This window comes from Rhinopithecus bieti, unplaced genomic scaffold, assembly GCF_001698545.2.
Source record: "Rhinopithecus bieti isolate Rb0 unplaced genomic scaffold, ASM169854v2 scaffold_18354, whole genome shotgun sequence".
NCBI classification, from domain to species: Eukaryota; Metazoa; Chordata; class Mammalia; order Primates; family Cercopithecidae; genus Rhinopithecus; species Rhinopithecus bieti.
Genome location: NW_016809835.1, coordinates 1,589,085 through 1,614,537, shown reverse-complemented (window position 1 = coordinate 1,614,537; position 25,453 = coordinate 1,589,085). Strand labels below are relative to the sequence as shown.

General features: G+C 43.7%; 2 protein-coding genes and 1 pseudogene across 6 annotated transcripts in view; 2 read left to right on the top strand and 1 right to left on the bottom strand.

The window, feature by feature from the left end:
• The window catches only part of BDP1 (BDP1 general transcription factor IIIB subunit), a 128,833-nt gene extending 125,639 nt beyond the window's left edge, over positions 1-3,194 (bottom strand). For both annotated transcript variants that reach the window (XM_017890622.1, XM_017890621.1), the window contains exons 1-2: positions 2,719-3,194; positions 677-953 (exon numbers count right to left, since the gene is read on the bottom strand). In XM_017890622.1, coding sequence (XP_017746111.1) covers positions 677-953; positions 2,719-2,930 — 489 coding nt within the window. In that variant the 5' untranslated portion in view covers positions 2,931-3,194. The remainder of the gene's footprint in view (positions 1-676; positions 954-2,718) is intronic.
• Positions 3,195-8,235: 5,041 nt separating this feature from the next.
• Positions 8,236-20,306, top strand: LOC108541158 (small EDRK-rich factor 1). Of its 3 annotated transcripts, XR_001888883.1 has the most exons (4): positions 8,242-8,451; positions 9,417-9,525; positions 18,700-19,264; positions 19,830-19,919. XR_001888883.1 is itself a non-coding variant. In XM_017890591.1 (3 exons), exons 1-3 carry the CDS (start codon positions 8,445-8,447, stop codon positions 18,914-18,916), a joined length of 333 nt encoding a protein of 110 aa, XP_017746080.1. In that variant the 5' UTR covers positions 8,236-8,444; the 3' UTR covers positions 18,917-20,306. The 3 variants fall into 3 exon arrangements, 2 of the variants coding, with proteins under 2 accessions (XP_017746080.1, XP_017746081.1); XM_017890591.1 differs by having other exon boundaries at positions 8,236-8,451; positions 18,700-20,306; XM_017890592.1 differs by lacking the exons at positions 18,700-19,264; positions 19,830-19,919 and adding an exon at positions 15,042-15,422 and having other exon boundaries at positions 8,236-8,451.
• On the top strand, positions 19,806-20,305 carry LOC108541126 (mitochondrial import receptor subunit TOM5 homolog pseudogene; annotated as a pseudogene). Its single transcript, XR_001888868.1, has one exon. The product of XR_001888868.1 is annotated as a mitochondrial import receptor subunit TOM5 homolog pseudogene (transcript).
• Positions 20,307-25,453: the final 5,147 nt, after the last annotated feature.

Sequence of the window (25,453 nt, the reverse complement as noted above, 5' to 3'; positions counted from 1 at the left end):
CTTTTTTTTTTTTTTTCTTTGGAGACTGTTTCACTCTATCACCCAAGCTGGAGTACAGAGGCACAATCTCGGCTCACTGCAACTTCCACTTCCCCGGTTCAAGCAATTCTCATGCCTCAGCCTCCCCAGTAGTTAGGATTACAGATGCATGCCACCAGGCCCGGCTAATTTTTGTATTTTTAGTAGAGACAGGGTTTTGCCATGTTGGCCAGGCTGGTCTTGAACTCCTGACCTCAAGTGATCTGCCCGCCTAGTGCTCCCAAAGTGCTGAAATTACAGGCATGAGCCACCAAGCCCAGCATATGCTTGCCTTAATTCAAATAAATACATCGCTTGTCACTTGGATATCTTTGTATGAAAAATCTGACTGAAGGTTGATTTTATAAATATGTTTGTGTATGTATATCTATGTGTACGTGTATGAAACTTATTTGTGGCCTTTACTAAAAACAGTGAAAACATAAATAAATAATGTAAAAATTACTATCAGTGAAAAATGTAATTTAAGTCCATGGTGTACCAATCAATCCATTAACAAGAAGGGATGTTCCATTGACTAAGAGATGTTATGCAGTTTTTGTTCCCCCATCAAAATGCTATAAATGCTTTTCTTCCCAATGATTCCTTACTAACATAAACAGAAGGCAACACCAAAATCCTGATTCTCCTCCCTTACCTTCTCTTTTCTCAATTCTTCTTTTAACATTTCCCTCAGTTTCTGGGCTTTGTATATTCGGTATCTGTCTGAGCACGGCTGTTTCTCTTTTGTTGGAGTGGTAGTTGGCTGTGCAGCCTCTTGATTAACTGTAGATAAGGGATGAGATTCTGAAGGAACACTGACACTAGCCTTAACCAGACTAGAAGTACTTGATATTCGCTTTCTTCTCTGTGAAACAGTAGGGGAAGATCTACTGGATTCTTCAACATCATTGTCACTACCAGTCTTTTCAGAACTGTTGAAATTAAAAAAGAAAAAAAGAGGGCACCATGAATCTTCTGTTATACATGCTAGTTTTAAAACTTAGTCTGGTGAAAATCCAAAACTGCAATCTCGTAATTTTTAAAAAATTAATAACTTGAGATGTATGATAATTATGACAGGTTACAAAAAAAATTCTTTAGTAAGTCTTTTAAATATATGTAAATTCTAATAGACTCTTAATCTTTTTCAAATATAAAGTCCCTAGGCACATTAGAACACATAATTATAGGCTTAGTTCCCTCAAAACAAATAACCAAGTTACAGAACAAAGCTTAATCAACCTAATTTGAATTACTAAGTAAAAAAGTAACAATTTATAATTAAATTAATTTATATATAAACAAAAAAAATTTTAATTCACTCTCACATTTTAAACTGGTCTAAACTACCGGCATTTTACTTATCAACCAGATATCAAATCAAATATGCAAAACTTCAAACCTCTGAAATATCTGTATTGCAGTGTTTGAAGAAAAACATTTAGTTGCTGGGCGCGGTGGCTCACGCCTGTAATCCCAGCACTTTGGATGGCCGAGGCGGACGGATCACAGGTCAGGAGATCAAGACCAGGGTGAAACCCCGTCTCTACTAAAAATACAAAAAATTAGCCGGGCGCGGTGGCGGGCGCCTGTAGTCCCAGCTACTTGGGAGGCTGAGGCAGGAGAATGGCAGGAACCCGGGAAGCGGAGCTTGCAGTGAGCCGAGATCGCGCCACTGCACTCCAGCCAGGGGGACAGAGCGAGACTCTGTCTCAAAAAAAAAAAAAAAAAAAACCATTTAGTTACAGTAACCAAAACCCAGTTCCCTTTGAGGCAGAAATCATTTATCTTTTGTCAGGTACAACGCTACTTATACAGCCATCAGAATAAACTCTTCAGTCAAAAAAAGTACTGAGTCACCCCAAATTGGATATTAGATATGGTACACCTCAGATATAAATATTTCAGGAATGGTCTATAAATGCAACTTAAGTCAAGAAAAGAGGTGGTATAAGTCAATAATTAAAAGTCTACTTTTCCATATTTTACAATTACTTATAAAAAAATTAGAAAATGCCTTAACTTACAGAATAACCTTTCCAGGAAGACTTCAATTTAAATCCGTATCTTAGCTCTTATGACAATGTGACACATGCATTATCTGCATTTCATTCAATAATGTTGAATGCATAATGACAGAATATATATCCTATAGATTTTTACAACTAGCAAAGACCCACAAAAAAATAAAAAGAGGCCGGGCACGGTGGCTCACGCCTGTAACCCCAGCACTTTTGGCTGAGGCAAGTGGATCACTTGAGGTCAGGAGTTTGAGTACAGCCTGGCCAACATGGTAATTATCTTCTCCTTTAAAAAATAAATACTTTATATTTTGAAAGACAAAAACACTTCCCTGCAAAGCACTCCAGAAGGATGAAAACTATGGTGACCTAAACTCTCAAATGAATAGTGTGGCTATTCTTCACTTCAGGACTGCCATACCCCGATTCTCCCCACCACCACTTGAAGACATGGTCTCCTCTCGGACAATCTACAGACCGTGACAAAATCCACATAAGCCACACCCTGCACGCCAGACAACCAAACTGCAGTCTGGAGTGGTTTCATCAAGCCTCAAATGAACGGCTTACTGCAAACGACAGCGGACTCCTATGATAAAATTCATTTGCTCAGCTTCCAGGTGACAGGCCCGGAGAGGCAGGGCAAATGAAAATTCTTCCCTCTGCAAGCTCTTACCTGCTCCTAGGAGCCTTTTCTTGGGGCTCCGCTCCACCGAAATCGACTGCGGGTACATCTGTGGGCTCCGCTGGCTTGGAAGCAGAGTCCGTGGCAGGCTCCGGCGGCCTGGGAGACTCCTGCCCACGCTGGGGATTGGGAGCTGTGGAGCCCCTGGCGCCTACACTAGGCCTGACATTCGGCTTCACGCTAAGGCGTGCCCTGCGGAACATGGCGGAGGCAGGGGGCCCGGGGAGGCAGCCTTGACGGCCGCTCACAGCCCCGAGCCCCGGCGGCTGCCCGGAAAGGGGATTAGGAACTACGCCCTCCCCACAAAGCCACACTACCAGCCCAGGGGGCAGCTACCGCAGTTTCACTCCGCCGCCGCCGCCTCCTCCTCTCTGCCGCCGCCGCCGCTTTTTCATGACCCTGCCACACACCGATGGCTAAATTTCACCCTCCTCCCAGCTCCCCCGCCCTCACAGGGCGCCGGAACTGATTGCGCCATGGCCAGCGCCGCAGAATGACGTCAGACGCACAGCACTGGGAGCCATGGTAACTACCAAGCTACTGAGACTGGGTTACCTGCGGACCAGAAATTGAGATGCAGAGATATTTCCTCTTTCTTCTCCAGGAGTCCTTAGGAGTAGTTTAAAAGAGGAAAAGAAGACAATCGACTTCTCAGTTCAAACCTTTACTGGAAGTATTAAAATCGCTGGCCGATTTTGTTTTTAGAAGGTCATGAAGGGTTTGGAAATTCTAAATTGAGTAGACATAGATTAAATGCTGATGTGAAGAAACTGATAATAGTTACCTCCCAGGAGAGGAATTGGTTTCTGGAAAACACATCGTGGTAGGAAGACCATTTATCGTACGCTCTTGTGTACTTTTTTGTTTTTGTTTTTTTCCTTTGAGACAGGGTCTTGCTCTGTCCACTAGGCAGGAGTGGTACAGTAGCGCGATCTTGGCTCACTGCAGCCTCCACCTCTCGGGCTCAGGCGATTCTTCCGTCTCAGCCTCCCAAGTTGCTGGGACCACAGGCGCGCGCCACCAGAAACGGCTATTTTTTTTTTTTTTTTTTTTTTTGTATATTTACTGGAGACCGGGTTCATTATGTTGCCCAAGCTAATCTTGAACTCCTGGGCTCAAGCGGTCCACCCGATTTGGCCTCCCAAACTGCTGGGATTACAGACGTGAGCCACCACGCCCCAACCTCCTTGTGTACTTTTTTTTTTTTTTTTTTTTTTTTTGAGACGGAGGAGTCCTCGCTCTGTCTCCCAGGGCTGGAGTGCAAGTGGGGCGATCTCCGCTCACTGCAAGCTCCGTCGCCTCCCGGGTTCACGCCATTCTCCTGCCTCAGCCTCCCAAGAAGCTAGGACTACAGGCGCCCTCCACCACGCCCGGCTAATTTTTCTGTATTTTTAGTAGAGACGGGGTTTCACCGTGTTCGCCAGGGTGGTCTCAATCTCCTGACCTTGTGATCCGCACGCCTCGGCCTCCCAAAGTGCTGGGATTACAGGCGTGAGCCACCGCGCCCAGCCCTTTGTGCACTTTTTAACATGAATGTATCACCCGAGATCTTGCCACTATACTCCAGCCTGTTTAAAAATTATTGTAGTTGAAACTTTGTAAATTATTGTGAGTATTCTTAATCTGCTTCAGGAAGTAGCAGTAAACAGGACGTTCTGGGTTTGGAAGGAGAAAATACAAAAAAGAAATGAACAAGCTATTTTTAAAATATATCAGGCCGGGCATGGTGGCTTATCCCTGTAATCCCAGCACTTTGGGAGGCTAAGGCAAGGCAGATTGCTTGAGGTCAGAAATTCGAGACCAGCCTGGCCAACGTGGTTAAACTCCGCGTCTCTACTGAAAATACAAAAATGAGCCAGGCCTGGTGGTGCAAGCCTGTAATCCCAGCTATGGGAGGCTGAGACAGGAGAATCGCTTGAACCCTGGAGGTGGAGGCTGCCGGGAGCCAAGATGGCACCACCGCACTCCAGCCTGGGCGACAGAATGAGTGAGAATGTCTTAAATGAATTAATTAATTACAATAAAATAAAATGTATCAAATGTCGTGAAAGAAATTTGAAAGAAATTTAAGGATTGAACGCTGGGCATGGCGGGGCACGCCTATAATCCCAGCTACTGAGGAGGCTGAAGTGGGAGGATCTCTTGAGCCCAAGACTTCCAGATCAACCTGCTCAAAATATTGAAACCCCTAAAACAAACTACCCACATGTGGTGGCTGTGATGGCTGCCACCTCTAGCCCCAGCCACCTGGAAGGCTGAAGCAGGAGGTCCAGGCTGCAGTGAGCTATGATAGTGCCACAGCCCTCCAGCCTGGGTGACAGAGGAAACCTCGTCTCTAAAACAAAAATGTAATAATAAGAAGAAAAAAAAATGTACAGGACAATGTGATAGGAATTAATGGGAGGGAGGCTGGCAGTAGAGTGGCTAGGGAAGTCCTCTATGATGAGAGGAAAAATAGCCAGAGCTGAGGTTGGCCTTGGAGGTATTGGGCCAACGTTTGAACCAGTGATACAAATCCCCTGACTCATGGGAACACAAAGGTGTGACTTTCTTCTTGGAAGGAAAAGAAAATCCTACAAGAATATGGTAATACATTAATAATAAAATGTCAAAGGAATAGAATCCTGAACTGACTGAAGAAATAGATCACCTAAAGGGAGAACAAAAAAGAGGCAAGTGCTTTTGAGAGTAGGAAGGCAAGACTGAAAGCAGAGAAGAGAAAAGATATGTCTCTAAGACTATGAAGAAAATGAAGGTCTGAAGGCCAGGCACAGCTTGTGCCTGTAATCCCAGCACTTTGGGAGGCTGAGGCGGGTGAATCACTTGAGCCCAGGAGTTCAAGACCAGCCTAGCCAACATTGGTGAAACCCTATCTCTACCAAAAATACAAAAATTAGCTGAGCATGGTGGCTTGTGCCTGTAATCCCAGCTACTCAGGAGGCTGAGGTTGGAGGATTGCTTGAGCCCAGGAGGCAGAAGTTGCAGTGAGCCAAGATCACACTACTGCACTCCAGCCTGGGTGACAAAGTGAGACCCTGTCTCAAAAAAAAAAAAAAAAAAAAAAAAACAAAAAAAAAAAAAAAACAGAGAGAGAGAGGGAAAGGAAGAACGGAAGAGAAGGGAAGGGAAGGTCTGTGGATTCTGTGGGCTCCCTGCAATACTCTGGAAAAGGAACGGGATCTCAGTTTTCTCTAAAGAAGCTCAAGAATTTGAGAGAATCCCCCGCTACAGATGTCTCAGGAATCTTGGAGCCACTGCCAGGACTACACAGCTTTGAACAGCATATTCTTATACAAACCGAAGACACAGGGCCTTTCCCCAGATGGGCTTCTGTTCCACTTAAGAGACTAGGGCATTCTCCCAAGTTTTTACAGGTCAGAAAGTAAATAATGACTAAGATTTAATTTCCCACCAGTAAAGGGATGGGATCAGAATCAGATTAAGTTTTATTATTAAATAAAAAGTCATAAGACATTTGTTACACAAGTTTGTGGAGTAAATTCTCAGTGGCATCATAGTAATTTTTTAAATCTCTACTTTTCTCTGAGAGACATACCCAACACGTTTTGTGTACATGGGGTATATCACGTGTAGCCCTACGACTTAAAAACTGCAAAATTTTCCAGCTGCAAAGAAAAATGTTCAGTGACATTAAATTGAGAGAACATACAAAAACAACTCTACCACCTACCGGCCGGGGCGCGGTGGCTCGCGCCTGTAATCCCAGCACTTTGGGAGGTCGAGGCGGGCGGGTCACGAGGTCGGGAGATCGAGACCATCCTGGCTAACACGGTGAAGCCCCGTCTCTACTAAAAAAAAAATTAGCCAGGCGTGGTGGCGGGCGCCTGTAGTCCCAGCTACTCAGGAGGCTGAGGCAGGAGAATGGTGTAAACCCAGAAGGCGGAGCTTGCAGTGAGCTGAGATCCCGCCACTGCACTCCAGCCTGGGTGACAAAGTGAGACTCTATCTAAAAAAACAAAACAAAACAAGCAAATAAAAAACAACTCTACCACTTACCTTCCAATCCCACCCCATTCCCTCTTTAGATGATCTTATCTCTAAAGATCTAGTAATCCTAGCTACTCGGAGGCTGAGGCACAAGAATTGCTTGAACCCGGGAGGCTGAGGCTGCAGTGTGCAGAGACTGCACCAGTGTACTCCAGTCTGGGCAACAGAGTGAGACACTGTCTCCAAAACAAAACACGGTACCAGAAAGTCAATCTTTTCCTTTCAAGTTACTTCACTCAGTGGAAACAGACGTTAGCAGTGTTAAGGAAGAAAGGTGGGGTGTGGGGATAGGATAGTGATGTGTGCCCGGCTCTCTGAATTTGGAGGAATAATGACTGTAAGAGATAACATATTGAGTGCTACCATATGCTGGGGACCTAGTACTTCATATACATTAATTTAGTTAATGAAGGAGGTACATGCCTCCACATTTTACAGATAAGAAAGCTTTAACATAATGAAATAGTGTCCAAGTTGACATAGCTACTAATTAGTAGAGATGGACTTTCAACCCAGACAGTTCATCTCCAGAGCCCCTCAGTCTTCACTTTCTCCACTTTCTCTGAAATAGACGATTGTATGAGGTAATAATTGAAGTTTGGTCGCATCTCCTTGAGGATTCGTTATCCTTATTACTAATGCTTTTGTACTGTATAAATGTCAGATCTTCCAAAATAAAAGTTTTTAAAATATAGGGCAATGTGGGGTATCCAAATCATCTCAGTTTGTAACAATGTTTTCTTTTGTTTTTATTCTTGTGTGTGTGTAACAATGACAGAGGTGAACAATGTAATTATATGCTACATGAGCCACAGAAGCATCTCTACACGTGTTTCTACCAATGGCAGATGGTCCACAGCTTTTACCTAGGTTCCGAGGTTATTCTGGGCTATTCTGAATGGTGGTTAAGACTGCACTCCCTGCCATCCTCTCCCCACCAAACAACCTAAGCACAGAGTCAGTAGCCTAAAACTACTAAAGCACTGTGGATCGTGACAAGGGCACTGGGATAAACTGGAAAATAAATAGGCTTTAGAGTCCGTCTTAAATTTTATTCTCATAACAATTCCTACTCGGTTAAGTCTGTCTCTTCCGCAAAATGAATACAATGAAGCCTACCTTGCAGGGTTGCGTTTAGAATGAGGAAGGAAAATATGTAAAAGATAAGCAGTGCTTTTTGCAGAGTTACCCTCAATCTGTTCAGTTCCCATCCACCACTCTCCGCCTCCGCAAGGGGATGAATGAAAGCTAATGTTCTTTGCCAAAAAGTAATATATTGTAGAGTTTATTGTCATTTTCTATCAAAAAAAAAAAAAAGGTGGGGAGCTGGTGGAGCCCTGCCCCTGTGCCTGGTGCACAGTAGGGAAAATCCACACACGCCTATCCCTCAGTCAGAACAGAACCCGCTTTCTGGGCTCTCTCTGGGATCTCCCAGGCATGTGTTGCAGCAGGGCTCCTGGCGCGGCCAAGCCTCCACGAGCTTCGGAGCCCCGGCCGCGCACGCGCAGTGACGCGCCGGCCATGCCGCCGGCTGTTGTCCGGCCTCCAGTGGGCGGGGCCGCTGGCGGAGCAGAGCGTAGGCGCAGCCGGGCGGAGGGCCCAGGCAGGCTTAGCCTTCTTGGACAACAGTGGTGACAGTAGTAGCCCAGAGTGCCAGGGAGCCGTTGCTTTTCCCAGTTGCTCTCTTCCAGGCTCCCTCGGTGGTCGGCATGGCCCGTGAGTGTGCAGACTGGGGTGGGAAGCTGCGGGGAGCGTCCGGCGTGGGAGCCTAGCGCTGAGGCGCGGCGGGCGGGGGAGGCGGGGTCCGGCTGGAGAATCCCCTTGGGTCCCGCAGGGCGGGAATCCCAGCTTCAGTCTGCAGAGGGAGAGCTCGCGGGTAGTTCTGGTCCGGCTTCTCAGGCCGGACGGGTGCCTGTCTCTTAGGTGCGAGTTTGGGCGGTAAAGAACACACCCCGGAGATGTAGACACGGTCGCCCGGGGAGGGTCCTTGTTTGGAGGAGGTTTATAGCTGATAACTTCAAGTCTTAAGGCCTAATGAGGACCGGGAACTCCAGTGAGTCGCCTCCCTGGTTCTTTTGTTTGGCGCTCGCAGCTAATAGTCGAAAAAACAGGAGGCTTTAGAGCCGGTCCTAAATTTGATGCTCGTTTCTACTAGTCCTAGGTATTAGGTCAGTCTGTTCTGCAAAATGAGAACAATGAAGCCTACCTTGCAGGGTTGTGGCTAGAATAAGGATGTAAAGGGCCCACATTGCCTTTCGCAGAGTTACCTTCAATCTGTTCAGTCCCCATCCATCCCTCTTCGCCTCTGCATGGGGATAAGGATAACTCTCAAGTGATGGGCTGAACTTGTGATCTCTGTGTCTAGCTTTCTCCTTCCACCCACTCCCCTCAAAAGCCAGAACTTATTTTGGGATACTGGCCCAAGATTCGAGTATCTGTTTTAAAATATCTGGTATTTATAGCTAGTGACCACCTTGATTGGGATGATAATACTCTTAAGTCTTTAAGTGTTTGCCTGTAAGCCACTTCCTTTTTGTCAGATCTGGGAACACCATCAGTCTGTTACTCTGCTGGTTTATCTATTAAAACACAAACTAAATATGCATTTAAACAAGACCTGTTCATTGGAATTATTAATAATTTTGGAGATGGGAAAAGAGCATGACTGTTTGACTTTGTAGGTGGAAATCAACGAGAACTTGCCCGCCAGAAAAACATGAAGAAAACCCAGGAAATTAGCAAGGGTAAGAGAAAAGAGGACAGCTTGACTGCCTCTCAGAGAAAGCAGAGGTTAGTGGTACTAATTTAATTCTAAAGTCGCTGACGTTGTGATTGAAGCCACATTTTGGGCTGGGTGTGTTTTATCATGCCTGTAATCCCAGCAGTTTGGGAGGACTGCTTGAAGCCAAGAGTTTGAGATCAACTTGGACAACATAACCAGCCCCTGTATCTACAAAATTTTTTTTTTTAATTGGCCAGGCATGGTGGCACATGGTTGTGGTCTTGACTACTCCAGAGGCTGAGGCGGGAGAATCGCCTGAGCCCAGGAGGTTAAGGCTGCAGTGAGCTGCGATTGCACCACTGCACTCCAGCCTGGGTGGCAGAGTTAGACCCTGTCTGAAAAAAAAAAAGGCCTCATTTCTGGGGAACAAAAAGCATTTTGTTAAGCCCTCGGTAGAACAGGGCCTAATGATTTGTGCCAGGCAGACTAAAACCACGTGGGGTAGCTATCTCAACCCATAGATAAAGCACGTAAAGCTCTGAAGCTATTATTTGTTTCGCAGAGACTCATGCAGCTCCTCCACAACCATAAGAACTTTATAGGCTGGGCGCAGTGGCTTAAGCCCATAAGCTCAACATTTTGGGAGGCCAAGGTGGGTGAATCACCTGAGATCAGGAATTCGAGACCAGCCTGACCAACATAGTGAAACCCTATCTCTAATAAAAATACAAAATTAGTTGGGTGTAGTGGTGCATGCCTGTAATCCCAGCTACTTGGGAGGCTGAGGCAGAGAATCGCTTGAACCGAGGAGGGGGAGGTTGCAGTGAGTGAAGATCGCGCCATTGCACTCCAGCCTGGGTACTAAGCAGGAAACTCCGTCTCAAAAAAAAAAAAGCTTTATTCAGCAAAATAACATCTTCCATATCCAAAACACTGTGAGGTGCTAGAGTAACAACATTTTCAAAGCAGACAGCCTACCCAAACTACTCTGGATGACAAGTGACTCAATTGTTAATATAATGATAATAGTTCTGAATAAGATGCAAAAAAGTCTATGTATAATAGCTAGCTATGCTGATTTCTGAAGATCCATTGCACTGGAGAGAATTCATGTACATAACCTTAATATATGACTATATGTGCCAATGTAAAACTGCTACAGAAATACTTTAGACTGCAGCTTAAGTAAAAAAAAGTACATTCATGTTTCTGAAAGAGCTAATCAAAGCTTAATTTTATTCTCAAATCATGTTGTCCATATGGAACTTGGAGGTTAAGTGAATAAGTGACTGCACGTGCTTCAGTGTGGCTTGTTAGGGGTTCTCAAGCCTGGCTGCACATTAGAATCACCTGGGAAACCTCGACAGCTACTCAAGCCTTGCCTTATGCTCAGTTCTGATTTTTTGTTTTTTAAAAAATTGAATTACGATAGTTGTACATATTTTGGGGGTACATGTGATATTTTAATACCTGTATGTGGGCTGGGTAGTCCCAGCCACTTGGGAGGCTAAGGCAGGAGAATCACTTGAACCTGGGAGGCGGAGGTTGCAGAGAGCTGAGATCCTGCCACTGCATTCCAGCCTGGGTGACAAGAGTGAGACCCTGTCTCAAAACAGCAAGAACAAAAGGAAACTGGCTGGGTGTGGTGGCTCATGCCTGTTATCCCAGCACTTTGGGAGGCCGAAGTGGGCCGATTACCTGAGGTTGGGAGCTCAAGACCAGCCTGACCAACATGGAGAAACCCCGTCTCTACTAAAATCATAAAATTAGCCGGGTGTGGTGGTGAATACCTGTACTGCCAGCTACTTGGGAGGCTGAGACAGGAGAATCACTTGAACCTGGGACGCGGAGGTTGCGGTGAACTGAGATCTTACCATTGCGCTCCAGCCTGGGCAACAAGAGCGAAATTCCATCTCAAAAAAAAAAAAAACAAAAAAAAACCTGTATGTGTAATGATCAAATCGGGGTAATTGGGATATCTCTATGCTCAAACATTTATCTTTCATCCAGTTATGATTTAATTGGTCTGAGGTCGAGCATTAAAAAGCACCCTAGGTAAATTTTATTGTACTTCGGTTATACCTTTTTTTGTTTGTTTGTTTTGAAGACACAGTCTTATTCTGTTGCCTGGGCTGGAGTGCAGTTGTGTGATCTTGGCTCACTGCAACCTCTGCCTCCAGGGCTTAAGCGATTCTCCTGCGTCAGCAATCCAAGTAGCTGGAATTGCAGGTGCCCACCACCACGCCTGGCTAATTTTTGTATTTTTAATAGAGACAGGGTTTCACCATGTTGGCCAGGCTGGTCTCAAGCTACTGACCTCAAGTGATCCACCCACCTCAGCCTCCCAAAGTGCTGGGAATACAGGCGTGAGCCCCGCGATGGCCCAGTTATACCTTTTAAAAAATTTTTTTTTTATTTATTATACTTTAAGTTCTAGGGTACATGTGCACAATGTGCAGGTTTGTTACATAGGTATACATGTGCCATGTTGGTTTGCTGCACGCATCAACTCGTCATTTACGTTAGTTATTTGTCCTGGTGCTATCCCTCCTCCAGCCTCCCACCCCACCCAGTTATACCTTAAACTGAACTTAAAACAGCTCCCAGGTGATTCTGATGTGCAGCCACTAGTAAGAATCATTGATTAATGAGATTAAAGACCTTAATTTAAGGCAAAGGTCCTGACACTTTTTTTGGTGTTTTTTTTTTTTTTTGGAGATGGAGTCTTACTCTGTGACCCAGACTGGAGTGCAGTGCCTTAGTCTTGCCTCTCTGCAAGCTCTACCTCCCAGGCTCAAGTGACCCTCCCACCTCAGCCTTCTGAGTAGCTGGGACTACAAGGGCACACCACCAATCCCAGATAGTTTTTGTATTTTGGGTAGAAATGGGGTTTCATCATGTTGTCCAGGCAGGTCTTGAACTTCTGGGGTCAAGTGATTTGCCCACCTCAGTCCCCCAAAGTGCTGGAATTACAGATGTGAGCCACCATGCCCGGCCCTAACATTTATTATTAAAGTGATAAGCTTTGCCTTCAATTTCTGTTTACTCACATTAGACTAAAAATGAACATGGTATAAATCAGTGACCCTGCAGTAGTATTTTTATTGGAGAACCTAGTCTAGCTTGGTTCAGAAATTGTCATTGTTGGCCAGGCACAGTGGCTCACGCCTGTAATCCAAACACTTCAGGAGGCCGAGACGGGTGGATCACCTGATGTCAGGAGTTCGAGACCAGCCTGGCCAACATGGTGAAACCCCGTCTCTACTAAAAATACAAAAATTAACTGGGCATGGTGACAGGCACCTGTAATCCCAGCTAGTCAGGAGGCTGAGGCAAGAGAATCACTTGAACCCAGGAGGGGGAGGTTGCAGTGAGCCAAGATCGCGTCATTGCACTCCAGCCTGGGGGACGAGAGCGAGACTTCATCTCAAAAAAAAGAAAAAGAAATTGTCATTGTTTACCAAATATGCACTCCTTATTAAGTTCTGTACTAGATGTTCTATATGCATTATTTATTCATCATAACCCTGAAAAATGGTATTAACACTAATGTGTAGAATAGGAAACTGAGGCTCTAAACTTCAGTAACATTACTAAGGTCATACAGTAAGCACAGCAGAGCTTGGTTTCAGATAGGGAAGAAACTGTCATGGTTGTTTTTCCACTGTACTTCATTTCTTTGTAGCTGTGTTGTTTTTTTTTTTTTTAGTGAAAGCAAGTTTATTAGGAAAGTAAAGAAATAAAGATTGGCTACTTCATAGGCAGAACAGCCTGTAGCTGTGTTATTTTGCCTTTTCTTTATTTTTATTTATTTATTTTTTTTGAGACTGAGTTTCGCTCTTGTTGCCCAGGCGGAGTACAGTGGCACAATCTCGGCTCACCGCAACCTCCACCTCTTGGGTGCAAGTGATTCTCCTGCCTCAGCCTCCCAAGTAGCTGGGATTACAGGTATGTACCACTATGCCCAGCTAATTTTGTATTTTTAGTAGAGATGGGGTTTCTCCATGTTGGTCGGGCTGGTTTCAAACTCCCGACCTCATGTGATCCACCTGCCTAAGCCTCTCAAAGTGCTGGGATTACAGGCGTGAGCCACGGGCCTATTTTGCCTTTCTTCTATTCCTTTGTTTTTGCTATTGGCTTTACAGAAATGTCTTACTGTCATGGCTGTAGAAATCAGTTTAGCAGTTCCTCAAAAAGTTAAAACAAGCCAGGCTCAGCAGCTCACGCTTGTAATTCCATCACTTTGGGAGGCCGAGGTGAACAGATCAACTTGAGGCCAGGAGTTCGAGACAAGCCTGGCCAACATGGTGAAACCCTCTCTACTAAAAATACAAAAATTAGCTGGGCGTGGTGGCACATGCCTGTAATCTACTGGGAGGCTGAAACAGGAGAATCACTTGAACCAGGGAGGTGGAGGTTGCAGTGAGCAAAGATTGTGCCACTGCACTGCAGCCTGGGCAACAGAGCAAGACTCTGTCTCAAAAAAATAAATAAATAATTAAAAAATTTGAAATATGAGCTTAGTAAGTCAGAGTTGTGGGACTTTAACCAGAGCTGGTAGAGTGCTTGACACACAGTAGATGTTGAATACATGGCCGTGTAGTCTATTTTTAAAATATGGGTCCATGGACTCATTCATGAATCACCTAACCAAAGTAGTCTAGTCATAGTTCACAGTTTATATGGCATGTGTCAGTTTGACCAGAGATGAAAAGGGTTAAGGGCCGGGCACAGTGGCTCACGCCTGTAATCCCAGCACTTTGGGAGGCCGAGGCAGGCGGATCACGAGGTCAGGAGTTCGAGACCAGCCTGGCCAATGTGGTGAAACCCCCGTCTCTACTTAAAATACAAAAATTAGGTGTGGTGGCGTGGGCCTTTAGTCCCAGCTACTCAGGAGGCTGAGGCAGAAGAATTGCATCAACCCGGGAAGTGGAGGTTGCAGTGAGCCGAGATCGTGCCACTGCACTCCAGCCTGGGTGACAGAGCGAGACTCCGTCTCAAAAAAAAAACAAAAACAAAAACAAAAAAAAAGTACCCTGAACATCCAGCTTTTCTTTAGTGTAATCCAGTTTCAGTGACTAGCTTTTGGGCTTTTTTGCTTGTGAGAAACTGAAATCCTTCATAATATCTATATTCTAGTCATAGATACCAGTTAGGATATCTAGGAGAGTTCATAAAATGCCTCTTCTTTCAAGAAAAAAATTAGAATGAATTAACTAGTTAACAACCAGGAGTAATAGCTATTATTTCTACATGTAGCTGCCTAATGTCAGACACTTTTATCTATTCATAGTGATTCCTTGTGACAACCTTGATACATATTGCTCGGATTTTGTAAGGGCTTTGAGGTTATTTGCCCAAGGTCATTGTAACAGAGATGGTATTCAGAGTAAGATCTGACTTCGAAGTCTTTCCAGTCTTTGTCTTTCCATTTTGTCTCCAGCCATGAAAATGGAAAGACAAGAATGTTTATACCATCTTTTCAATTGTCTTCTAATACACTGAATGGGTTATGTGTAGAAAACAAGTGAGAATATAAAATTGGTTTTTCTGTAACAACTTATAGACTTTTCCCTCATTGTAGGGACTCTGAGATCATGCAACAAAAGCAGAAGGCAGCTAATGAGAAGAAGTCTATGCAGACAAGAGAAAAGTGATGACTGGCTATTTGGAAAACCTGGGTGCTTCTGCCAACTGGGTGTATCATAAACTCTAAGATCAAGATTTTGTAGAGTGAACAGTCATTACATATGTTATAACTTATCCTTTAAAAACTATTTTAAACTTTACCCTTTCAGCTTGACTTAGTGCGATGTTTTAGAAACAGTCTTCAAAGAATAAAACACTAACCATGCATGTGACATATTGGTGAATATTATTTTTATTATTGAACATTCATATATAATTTATTAGGTAATATCAGATAATAGGATCTCTTATGTAATAAAGAATCTTTGTCATCAGCTTTGTTAACGTAGTTTTTTTTCCTCACAGTTTCTAAGGATAAGGATAAAGTAGATCTTTGAAGTAAACTTAAATATATAATAGAAGTTAAGATCCATTTGTATAATTTTGCTCTGAAATCAATTTACAGGACCAGGCATGGTGGCTCATGCCCGTAATCCCAGCACTTTGGGAGGCCAGAGTAGGCGGATCACTTGAGGTCAGGAGTTTGAGACCAGCCTGACCAACATGATGAAACCCTGTCTCTACTAAAAATACAGAAAAAAAATCTGCAACCTCCATTTCCATGCCTGGCTAATTTTTGGTAGTTTTAGTAGAGATGAGGTTTCACCATCTTGGCCAGGCTGGTCTCGAACTCCTGATTTCAAGTCATCCACCCACCCAGCCATCAGTCATTTATTTTTGAATGCCTCTTCTGTTAGTAGCATGTGTAAGAAATTGTGTTCCATTTATCAAACTCTAGCCTGTTTTTGAAAATAGGGCTAAAAGAGAACATTGATTTCTGACATTTTCCAAAAACTTAAAAAAATTTTATATAGGCTGGGCACAGTAGCTCACGCCTATAATCCCAGCATTTTGGGAGGCCAAAGCAGGTGCATCACTTGAGCTCAGGAGGTTGAGACCAGCCTGCGCAACACAGCAAAACCCCATCTCTACCAAAAAAAAAAAGTTAGCTGGGTGTGGTGGTGCACGCCTATAGTCCCAGCTACTTGGGAGGCTAAGGTGGGAGGATCACCTGAGCCCAGAATGTCAAGGCTGCAGTGAGCCAAGATTTCATCACTGCCTTCCACCCTGGGCGATAGAGTGGGACCCTGTCTCAAAACATACACACACACACACTCTCTCTCTCTCTCAACTTAAAAATACTTGGTCTGTTATTTTTATGAAATTGTCATAGTTATCTCTTAGACCAGAGTTGAGTAAGAACATTTATTATATTGCCTCTTACAACTTTATCAGCTAATGTATTTGCTATGTAACAATTACATATTGGAATATATTACCTTTAGAGATGACCAAGTCATAAAACTGTCACTGAGAAAAGGAGAATGACAATGTGTATCCTCAAATCTACTTCCCTATAAATTCCTGAAAGATAAGAAACTTACTACAGGTTTTCTTTTTTTTTACAACTTCACTTTTTTTTTCATTTTTGTTTTTTTTAGGCGGAGTCTCGCTCCATCGCCTAGGCTGGAGTGCAGTGGCGCCATCTTGGCTCACCGCCAGCTCCGCCTCCTGAGTAGCTAGGACTACAGGCGCCCGCTACTACGCCCGGCTAATTTTTTTTTTTTTTGTATTTTTAGTTTTTTTTGTTTTTAAGAAGTTCCCTCCCATGACACACGGGAATTATAGGAGCTACAATTCAGGACAAGATTTGAGTGGGGACACAGCCAAACTATATCATCCCCCCAAAAAATTTAGGATTCTTTGCCAAAAGAAGGGAGAATGGATGCTGAGCAGACTAAAATAATAGATTTTAATCCCTCTTATTGAAAGCTAAGACTAAATTTTAAAATTGTATTTTTTTTTTTTTTTGAGATGGAGTATTGCTCTGTTGCCCAGGCTGGAGTGCAGTGGCGCGATCTCAGCTCACTGCAACCTCCACCTCCCGAATTCAAACAATTCTCCTACCTCAGCCTCCCGGGTAGCTGGGACTACAGGCGCACACCACCACGCCCAGCTAATTTTTGTATTTTTAGTAGAGATGAGGTTTCACCATATTGGTCAGGCTGGTCTTGAACTGACCTCAGGCGATCTCCCCACCTTGGCCTCCCAAAGTACTGGGAATACAGGCATGAGCCACCACGCCCAGCTAATTTTGTGTTTTAAGTAGAGACGGGGTTTCGCCATGTTGGTCAGGCTGGTCTTGAACTCCCGACCTCAGGTGATCCGCCAGCCTTGGCCTCCCAAAGTGCTGGGATTACAGGCGTGAGCCACCGTGCCCGGCTATATTTTTAAATATAAAAATTAGCCAGGCATTGTGGTGGGTGCCTGTAATCTCGGCTACTCTGGAGGCTGAGGCAGGAGAATCACTTGAACTCAGGAGGTTGCAGCGAGCTGAGATCACACCTCTGCACTGCAGCCTGGGTGACAGAACGAGACTCCATCTAAAAAAAGAAAAAAATGTATTTTTAAAAATACATGATATGGCAAATCATGAAGGTGGTAAGTATCTGAAGTGTGAGAAATAATCATGCAGCTTATGCAATTTTTGTCTCTACAAACCTTTCAAACCCTCAAACTGCAATGCTTGCTCATTATAGAAAATCTGGGAAAATACAATAAGTTCTAAATATCCATAAATTCTAAATAGCAGCTCTTTGAAAACTAACTCTTTGGGCATTTATCCCAATGAAATAATAAACAGCCAGCATTTGAAATGTATATTTCAATGACTCATATATGAATACTATGTTCAGATCACAATAAAGGACATTTCCAGCACCGTCTTAGATAATGCATCCCAACTGATTATCACCATAAATAGTTCTGCCTGTTTTTGAATTTTATGTAAATGGGATCACACGGTATGTGCTGTAGTGAGCCTAGCTTCATTCGCTCAACATTATGTCTGCAAGAATCCTCTATTTTGCTGCTACGCAGCAGTTCAGCCTTTTTCACTGCTGTATAGCATCCTGTTATATGAATATACCATAATTTAGTTACTCTACATTTCATGGATCTTTGAATTGCTCCCACTTTGGGGCTGTTATGAATAATGCTACCATAACATTTTTATATATCTTGTGGTGGTCTTAAACACACTATCTACTGAGTATATGCTAGGAGTGGAATTGCTGGGTGATAGGGTGTGTGTCTATATACACATATACACACTTTTTTTAGTAGGTACCATCAAACAATTGCATTTTTGTTGTTTTTGTTTTAGTTTGTTTTAATGACCATACCATTTTACCACCATCAATAAATGAAGGTTCCATTGCTCCATACCAGCATTAGGTATTATCAGTCCTTTATCCATATTGGTGGGAGGTAGTGGTATCTCACTGTGGTCTTAATTTACTTCTGTATACTTAATTTAAATACACTCAATTTATATACACACACGTATACTCTCAGCCTTCAATAAGCCAGTCTCATTCCCCTGAACTAACCAATGTTAAAAATGGTATACTTCTCTCAGTGCTCATGCAAACATGCATACACACACATACACATAAATAAGGGATGTGGGAATGTATTTGATTCTGAGAGCTGCTGTAACAAATTACCACAAACTTATTGGCTTAAAACAACAGAAATATTTCTGTTCACAGTTCTGGAGGCCAGAAATCTGAGAGCAAGGTGTCAGCTGGGCCACACCTCCCTCTGAAGGCTCCAAGGGAGGATCCTTGCTTTCCTCTTCCAGCTGCTGGTGGCTCCAGGTATTACTTGGCTTATGGCAGTATAACTCCTATCTCTGCCTTTGTCTTTGTGGTCTTCTTTTCTGTCTTCTTCCCTTCTTTTTATGAGGACTTTTGCTATTGGATTTAGGTTCCATTCTAACCTAGGATGATCTTATCTGGAAATCCTTAATTGCATCTATAAAAACTATTTTCTCAAATAGGTCACATTCATGCATATCAGATGGACAGATGTATCATTTTGGGGTCCGCCATTCAACCCACTACAAGGAGTTTTTTTAAACAAAAATAGGAAACTTAGATGTAACTTAGCACTTTTTTTTTTTTTTTTTTTTGAGACAGAGTCTCGCTCTGTCACCAGGCTGGAGTGCGGTGGTGCGATCTCGGCTCCCTGCAATGTCTGCTTCTGGATTCAAGAGATTCTCCTGCCTCAGCCTCCCTAGTAGCTGGGATTACAGGCATGCACCGCCACACCCAGGTAATTTTTTTTTTTTTTTTTGAGACAGACTCTCACACTGTTACCCAGGCTGGACTGCAGCAGTGGCGTGATCACTGCCCACTGCAACCTCTGCCTTCCGGGTTCAAGTGATTCTCCAGCCTCAGCCTCCCAAGTAGATGGGATTACAGGCACCTGCCACCACGCCCAGCTAATTTCTTGTATTTTTAGTAGAGACGGGGTTTCACCATGTTGGCCAGGCTGGTCTCCGTCTCCTGACCTCGTGATTCACCCGCCTTGGCCTCCCAAAGTGCTAGGATTACAGCCACAGCCCCCGGCCATAAGTTAGCACTTTAAAAAAGAATAGCCAAGTTGGGCCAGGCGTGGTGGCTCATGCCTATAATCTGAGCACTTTAGGAGACTGAAATGGGTAGATCCCTTGTGCTCAGGAGTTCAAGACCAGCCTGGGCAACATGGTGAAGCCCCGTTTTTACTAAAATACAAAATTAGCTTAAGGGAGGGGATAGGCCGAGTTCCGGGTGTGAGGGGGCCGCTAGAGAGAGCAGAGCAAGGCGGCTGAAGGCTGGTCAGAGCCCCGATCTTCCAGATTGAGGGCCTTACCCAGAAGCTGGACCCCAAGGAGATGAAACGGAAGATGCACGAGGATATGATCTCCTCCATACGGAACTTTCTCATCTACGCGGCCCTGCTGCGAGTCACTCCTTTTATCTTAAAGAAATTGGACAGCATATGAAGATTGGACATCACATGTGAATGCATGATATGAAGAATCTGGTTACAGTTTCTACTGCCCTCTGCAAGTAAATAGGCCCAGAAAGGTGTAAGAGACTCTTTGAATGGACATAAAAAATCTGCTTGTTAAGAACAAGTTTGGCTCTGGTAACTGATCTTAATAGCTAAAACATAAAAATATTTGGGAAGTCTGAAACAAGGCCTCCTGGTCATGGTGTGCCCTTATGCCTATGACAGTTGGCCTCTGTGAATACTGGTATAATTGTAGATAATGTCAAACTCCATTTTCTAGCAAGTATTAATAATTAAAGGAAGTATGTCTGAAACGGCACTGTCTTGTCAGTCATTTCTGTTTACCCTTCTGTCTGGAGTGTATTTATGAAGAGTCCCTTATAAATTATGTTTTACGGACATCAGCACATAACCACAATGACATTTAAGCACAGGATCATTAGTTTACATTTTATTTTATTATTATTATTGTTATTTTTATTTATTTTTTTTTGAGATGGAGTCTTGCTCTGTCGCCCAGGCTGGAGTGCAGTGGGGCAGTCTTGGCTCACTGCAAGCTCCGCCAACCGAGTTCCCGCCATTCTCCTGCCTCAGCCTCCTGAGTAGCTGGGACTACAGGCACCCGCCACCATGCCCGGCTAATTTTTTGTATATTTAGTAGAGATGAGGTTTCACCGTGTTAGCGCGTATGGTCTCAATCTCCTGATCTCATGATCCGCCTGCCTCGGCCTCCCAAAGTGCTGGGATTACAGGTGTGAGCCGGGATTACCACGCCCGGCCCATTAGTCTATATTTTAAATAAACATACCAATTAAAAAACAAGCCAAAAACAAAAAGTAGCCAGGTGTGGTGGCACGTGCCTACAGTCCCAGCTACTTGGGAGCTGAGGTGCAAGGATCACTTGAACTCAGGAAGCAGAGGTTGCAGTGACGCAAGATGGTGCCACTGCACTCCAGCCTGGGTGACAGTGAAACCCTGTTTCCACAAAAAGAAAAAAAAATAGCCATGCTTATACTTCAGTACTTACAGATTTAACTTTAGTATAGATGTACAGTAATTTATTCAATCATTTCCTTACTCCTAGACAATTAGGATGTTTGCAACTTTTGCCACTACAAACAATTCTGTGAGGTAGATTATCATATTTATTCCCAGTTACTGGTGCTTTCATTTCTATAAGAATGAATTTTTTTTTTTCAGCCCAGAGGTCTTTTATTTATTTATTTATTTTAACACCTATTATGCCATGAATTCATAGGGAATAAGGTTCCAGCAGCTCAGGCTCCTTCCCATTGGTTCTCACAAAGTATGCTTCTCTGGGTGGAGCAGGCTGGTGCTTCAGTTGAACCCAGGTACCTTTCTCTTTGGCTTCTTTCTTTTCTGATCATTTTCCTTCACGCGTTTCAGGAAGCTATCTCGGCTCTTAGAGTGCTTAATGTGCTCAATACGCACATTAATTCTCTTGGCAAGAATCTTGCCCTTAACTTGTTTGTTTACAACAATGCCAACAGCATGTTAATGTGACTCTTCCCAGTTCTGCCATGGTAACACTTGTGGGACCATCCCTTTTGAACAGTACCCATTCCTTTGATGTCTACTGATATCACCTTTCTTATAGATTCGCATATACGTGGCCAAAGGAACACTCCATTGGTTTCTAAAAGGCTAGAGACATATAGTGGACTCTCCTCTTTCCTTGGTTCGTCTGTTTGCGCGAAATACTGGAGATGCGGTTACGGCCGAAAGCAAAAATGGATTTTTAAAGATAGAATTCCTAGGAAATAGTTATGTCAATGCCAAATACCATATAGAGACAAATCTCTAAAATTTGGTAAGCAAGAGCTGCAATTCAGGGCCTACACACAGACCAGGCTGATCATTGTTATGATCAGGAGAATAAAGGGAAGGTTGGGACTGGGCGCTGTAGCTCACGCCTGTAATCCCAGCACTTTGGGAGGCCAAGACAGGTGGATCACCTGAGGTCAGAAGTTTGAGACCAGCCTGACCAACATGGAGAAACCCCGTCTCTACTAAAAATACAAAATTAGTTGGGAATAGTGGTGCATGCCTGTAATCCCAGCTACTCAGGAGGCTGACACAGGAGAAACGCTTGAACCCAGGAGGTGAGGGTTGCAGTGAGCTGAGATCACCCCATTGCTCTCCAGCCTGGGCAACAAGAACAGAACTCTGTCTCAAAAAAAAAAAAAAAAAAGAAGGTTCAGGGTTTTATGAGAAAGAACAGTGTTACATACTGTTTTGGAAGAAAGCTCATTCACACTAGAGCTTGTGGGAGCTAGCAAGCTCTGATGGGTGAGTGATGGTGGTAGGTAAAACCAGTCTTAGAGTCATGGCAGTTCATTTCAGCAGCTATTAGGTAAAACTGGTCTTAGGGATACAGAAGGCTGTTTCAGCAGTTGGACTTGTGGAAAATTCAATTCTTGAAGCAGATGCTGTGTACCCCAAATGCTTCTTCCCCCTGGCCCTTCAAGTCTGATTTAGTTGAGTATTTCAAGAATGACCAAATTTATGTAATCAACTTTCACAGGTATACATGTCTTAAACTTTAAACAGATGTTTTGGGTTTTGTTGTTGTTGTTTTTGAGATGGAGTCTCACTCTGTTATCCAAGCTGTAGTGTAGTGGTGTGATCTTTACTCACTGCAACCTCTGCCTCCAGGGTTCAAGTGATTCTCCAGCCTCAGCCTCCTGAATAGCTGGGATTACAGGTGCCTGCCATCACGCCCAGCTAATTTTTGTATTTTTAGTAGAAACGGGGTGGGGTTTCACCATGTTGGCCAGGCTGGTCTCAAACTTCCAACATCAAGTGATCCGCCCCCCATCAGCCTCCGAAAGTGCTGGGATTACAGGCATGAGCCACTGCGCCAGGCAGTCTTTCCTTCTTCTTCTTCTTCTTCTTTTTTTTTTTTTTAATGACATGGGGTCTTACTTTATTGCTCAGGCTGGTCTCAAACTTCTCGCCTCAAGGAATCCTTCCACCTTGGCCTCCCAATTTGCTGGTATTACAGGCATGAGTCATCATGCCAGACTATAAACAGATATTTTCAATAAGAGGATAAAAGTTCATTTCCCCATACTTTGCTAACATCAGATGTTACTAATTCCTGATAGTTTTGCCAAACAGGGTGGAAAATGGTGTGTTAGTTTTTCTGGGTTTTCTTTTTAATTTTTTCTTTTTTCTTTTTTATTCATTGTGACACTATTCACATTTTTTTATTTTTTATTTTTTAATTTTTTGAGACAGGGTCTCCCTATGTTGCCCATGCTGGTCTTGTACTCCTGGGCTCAAAAGATCCTCCTGCCTCGGCCTCCCAAAGTGCTAGGATTACAGACATGAGCCACCACGCCTGGTTCACAATTTCTTCTTATTTTCACTAAAGGCAGGTATATTCCTGAAATCTTTTGTTTTTTCGAGATGAAGCCTCACCCTGTCACCCAGGCTGGAGTGCACTGGCACGATCTCGGCTCACTGCAACCTCCGCTTCCCAGGTTCAAGCAATTCTTCTGCCTCAGTCTCCCAAGTAGCTAGGATTATAGGCACTGCAACCACGCTCAGCTAATTTTTGTATTTTTAGTAGAGACGGGGTTTAACCATGTTGGCCAGGATGGTTTCCAACTCCTGACCTCAAGTTATCCACCCACCTCAGCCTCCCAAAGTGCTGGGATTACTGATATGAGCTACCATGCCAGGCCCTGAAATGTTATCTTAGTTTTCAATTTGTAATTCCTTGGCTCTAGAGGTTGGGCATCTTCTCAGATCTCTAGTGGACATTTGGATTTTCTTTTTGGTGAACTGTGCAGTTTTTCTCTCTGCTTTACAATCTTTATTATATGCAATCTTCACATGTAGGTACTACCATTTTTTTTGGTTTTTGAAACAGGGTATTGCTCTGTTGCCCAGGCTGGAGCACGGTGGCAAAAACATGGCTCACTGCAGCCTTTGACCTCCTGGGCTCAAGTAATCCTCCTGCCTCAGCCTCCTGAGTAGCTGGTACTACAAGCCCACACCACCATGCCCAGCTAATTAATTTTTGTAGAGATGGGGCCTCACCATGTTACCCAGGCTGGTCTCCAACTCCTGGGCTCAAATGATCCTCTCTCTCCCACTCAGCCTCCCAAAGTGCTAGGATTACAGGCATAAGCCACCATACTTGGTCCTTTTTTTTTTTTTTTTTTTTTTTTTTTTTTTGAGGCAAGAGTGTTGCTCTGTCTCACAGGCTGGTGTGCAGTGGCATGATCTCAGCTCATTGCAACCTCCACCTCCCAGTTTCAAGTGATTTTTGTGCTGCAGCCTCCTTAGTAGCTGAGATTACAGGCATGCACCACCATTCCTGGCTGACTTTCGTATCTTCAGTAGAGATGCGGTGTTGCCATGTTGGCTAGGCTGGTCTCAGACTCCTGACCTCATGTCATCCACCTGCCTCGGACTCCCAAAGTGCTGGGATTACAGGTGTGAGCCACCGCCCCAGCATCATTTACTTTATCATGAGAGAGGTCCAAGAGTCACTGAAGAGAGATTTTTGGTGTGAAAATTACATATGAAAAAAGACTGATTCCAGTACATGAAATTAAATTCAGCATTTACATTAAGTGCCTTCAAATCTGGTAAAATGGTTTCTTTTGGCAGTTTACCTCATTATGTTTTGAATGATTTGTCTATCATATGAAGTAACTCTTATAGTAACTCAGGCCTGGGCACAGCGGCTCAAGTGGGAGGACTGCTTAAGCAACTGAGTTTGAGACCAGCCTGGACAACATGGGGAGACTCCTTCTCTCCCAAAAAATAGCTGGGCATGGCAGCATACTGCTAAAGGAGACAGAGTTTTTTTTGTGGGTGATTAAATGTTCTGGAATTAGATAGCAGTGATGGTTGCACAACCTTGTGAATATACTAAGGTTTCCATTCAATCTACCATTCAATTGTACTCTCTAAAATGATGAATTCTATAGTATGTCAACTATATCTCTAAATAATAAAAATAAAAATAAACAGCTGGGCACAGTGGCTCATGCCTGTAATCCCAGCACTTTGGGAGGCCAGGGCGGGTAGATCACAAGGTCAGGACAAAACCCCGTCTCTACTGAAAATACAAAAATTATCTGGGCGTGGTGGTGCACTCCTGTAATCGCAGGTACTTGGGAGGCTGAGACAGGAGAATCACTTGAACCCAGGAGGTGGAGGTTGCAGTGAGCCGAGATCGCTCCACTGCACTCCAGCTTGGGCGGCAGAGCGAGACTCCATCTCAAAAACAAAAAATTTAAAAAACAAACAAAAAGAAACCTGGTTCTATATTTTGTTTAAATTTCTTTTTTTAACCATCATGGAATATGTCCATGTAATTTGTTTAAATTTTGACGTCAAATGCAATTGTGAGAATTTTATGATTGAGAAAATATAAGCAAACTTTACAAAAAATCAAATTTTTTTTGACTTTTTTTTTCTGAGACA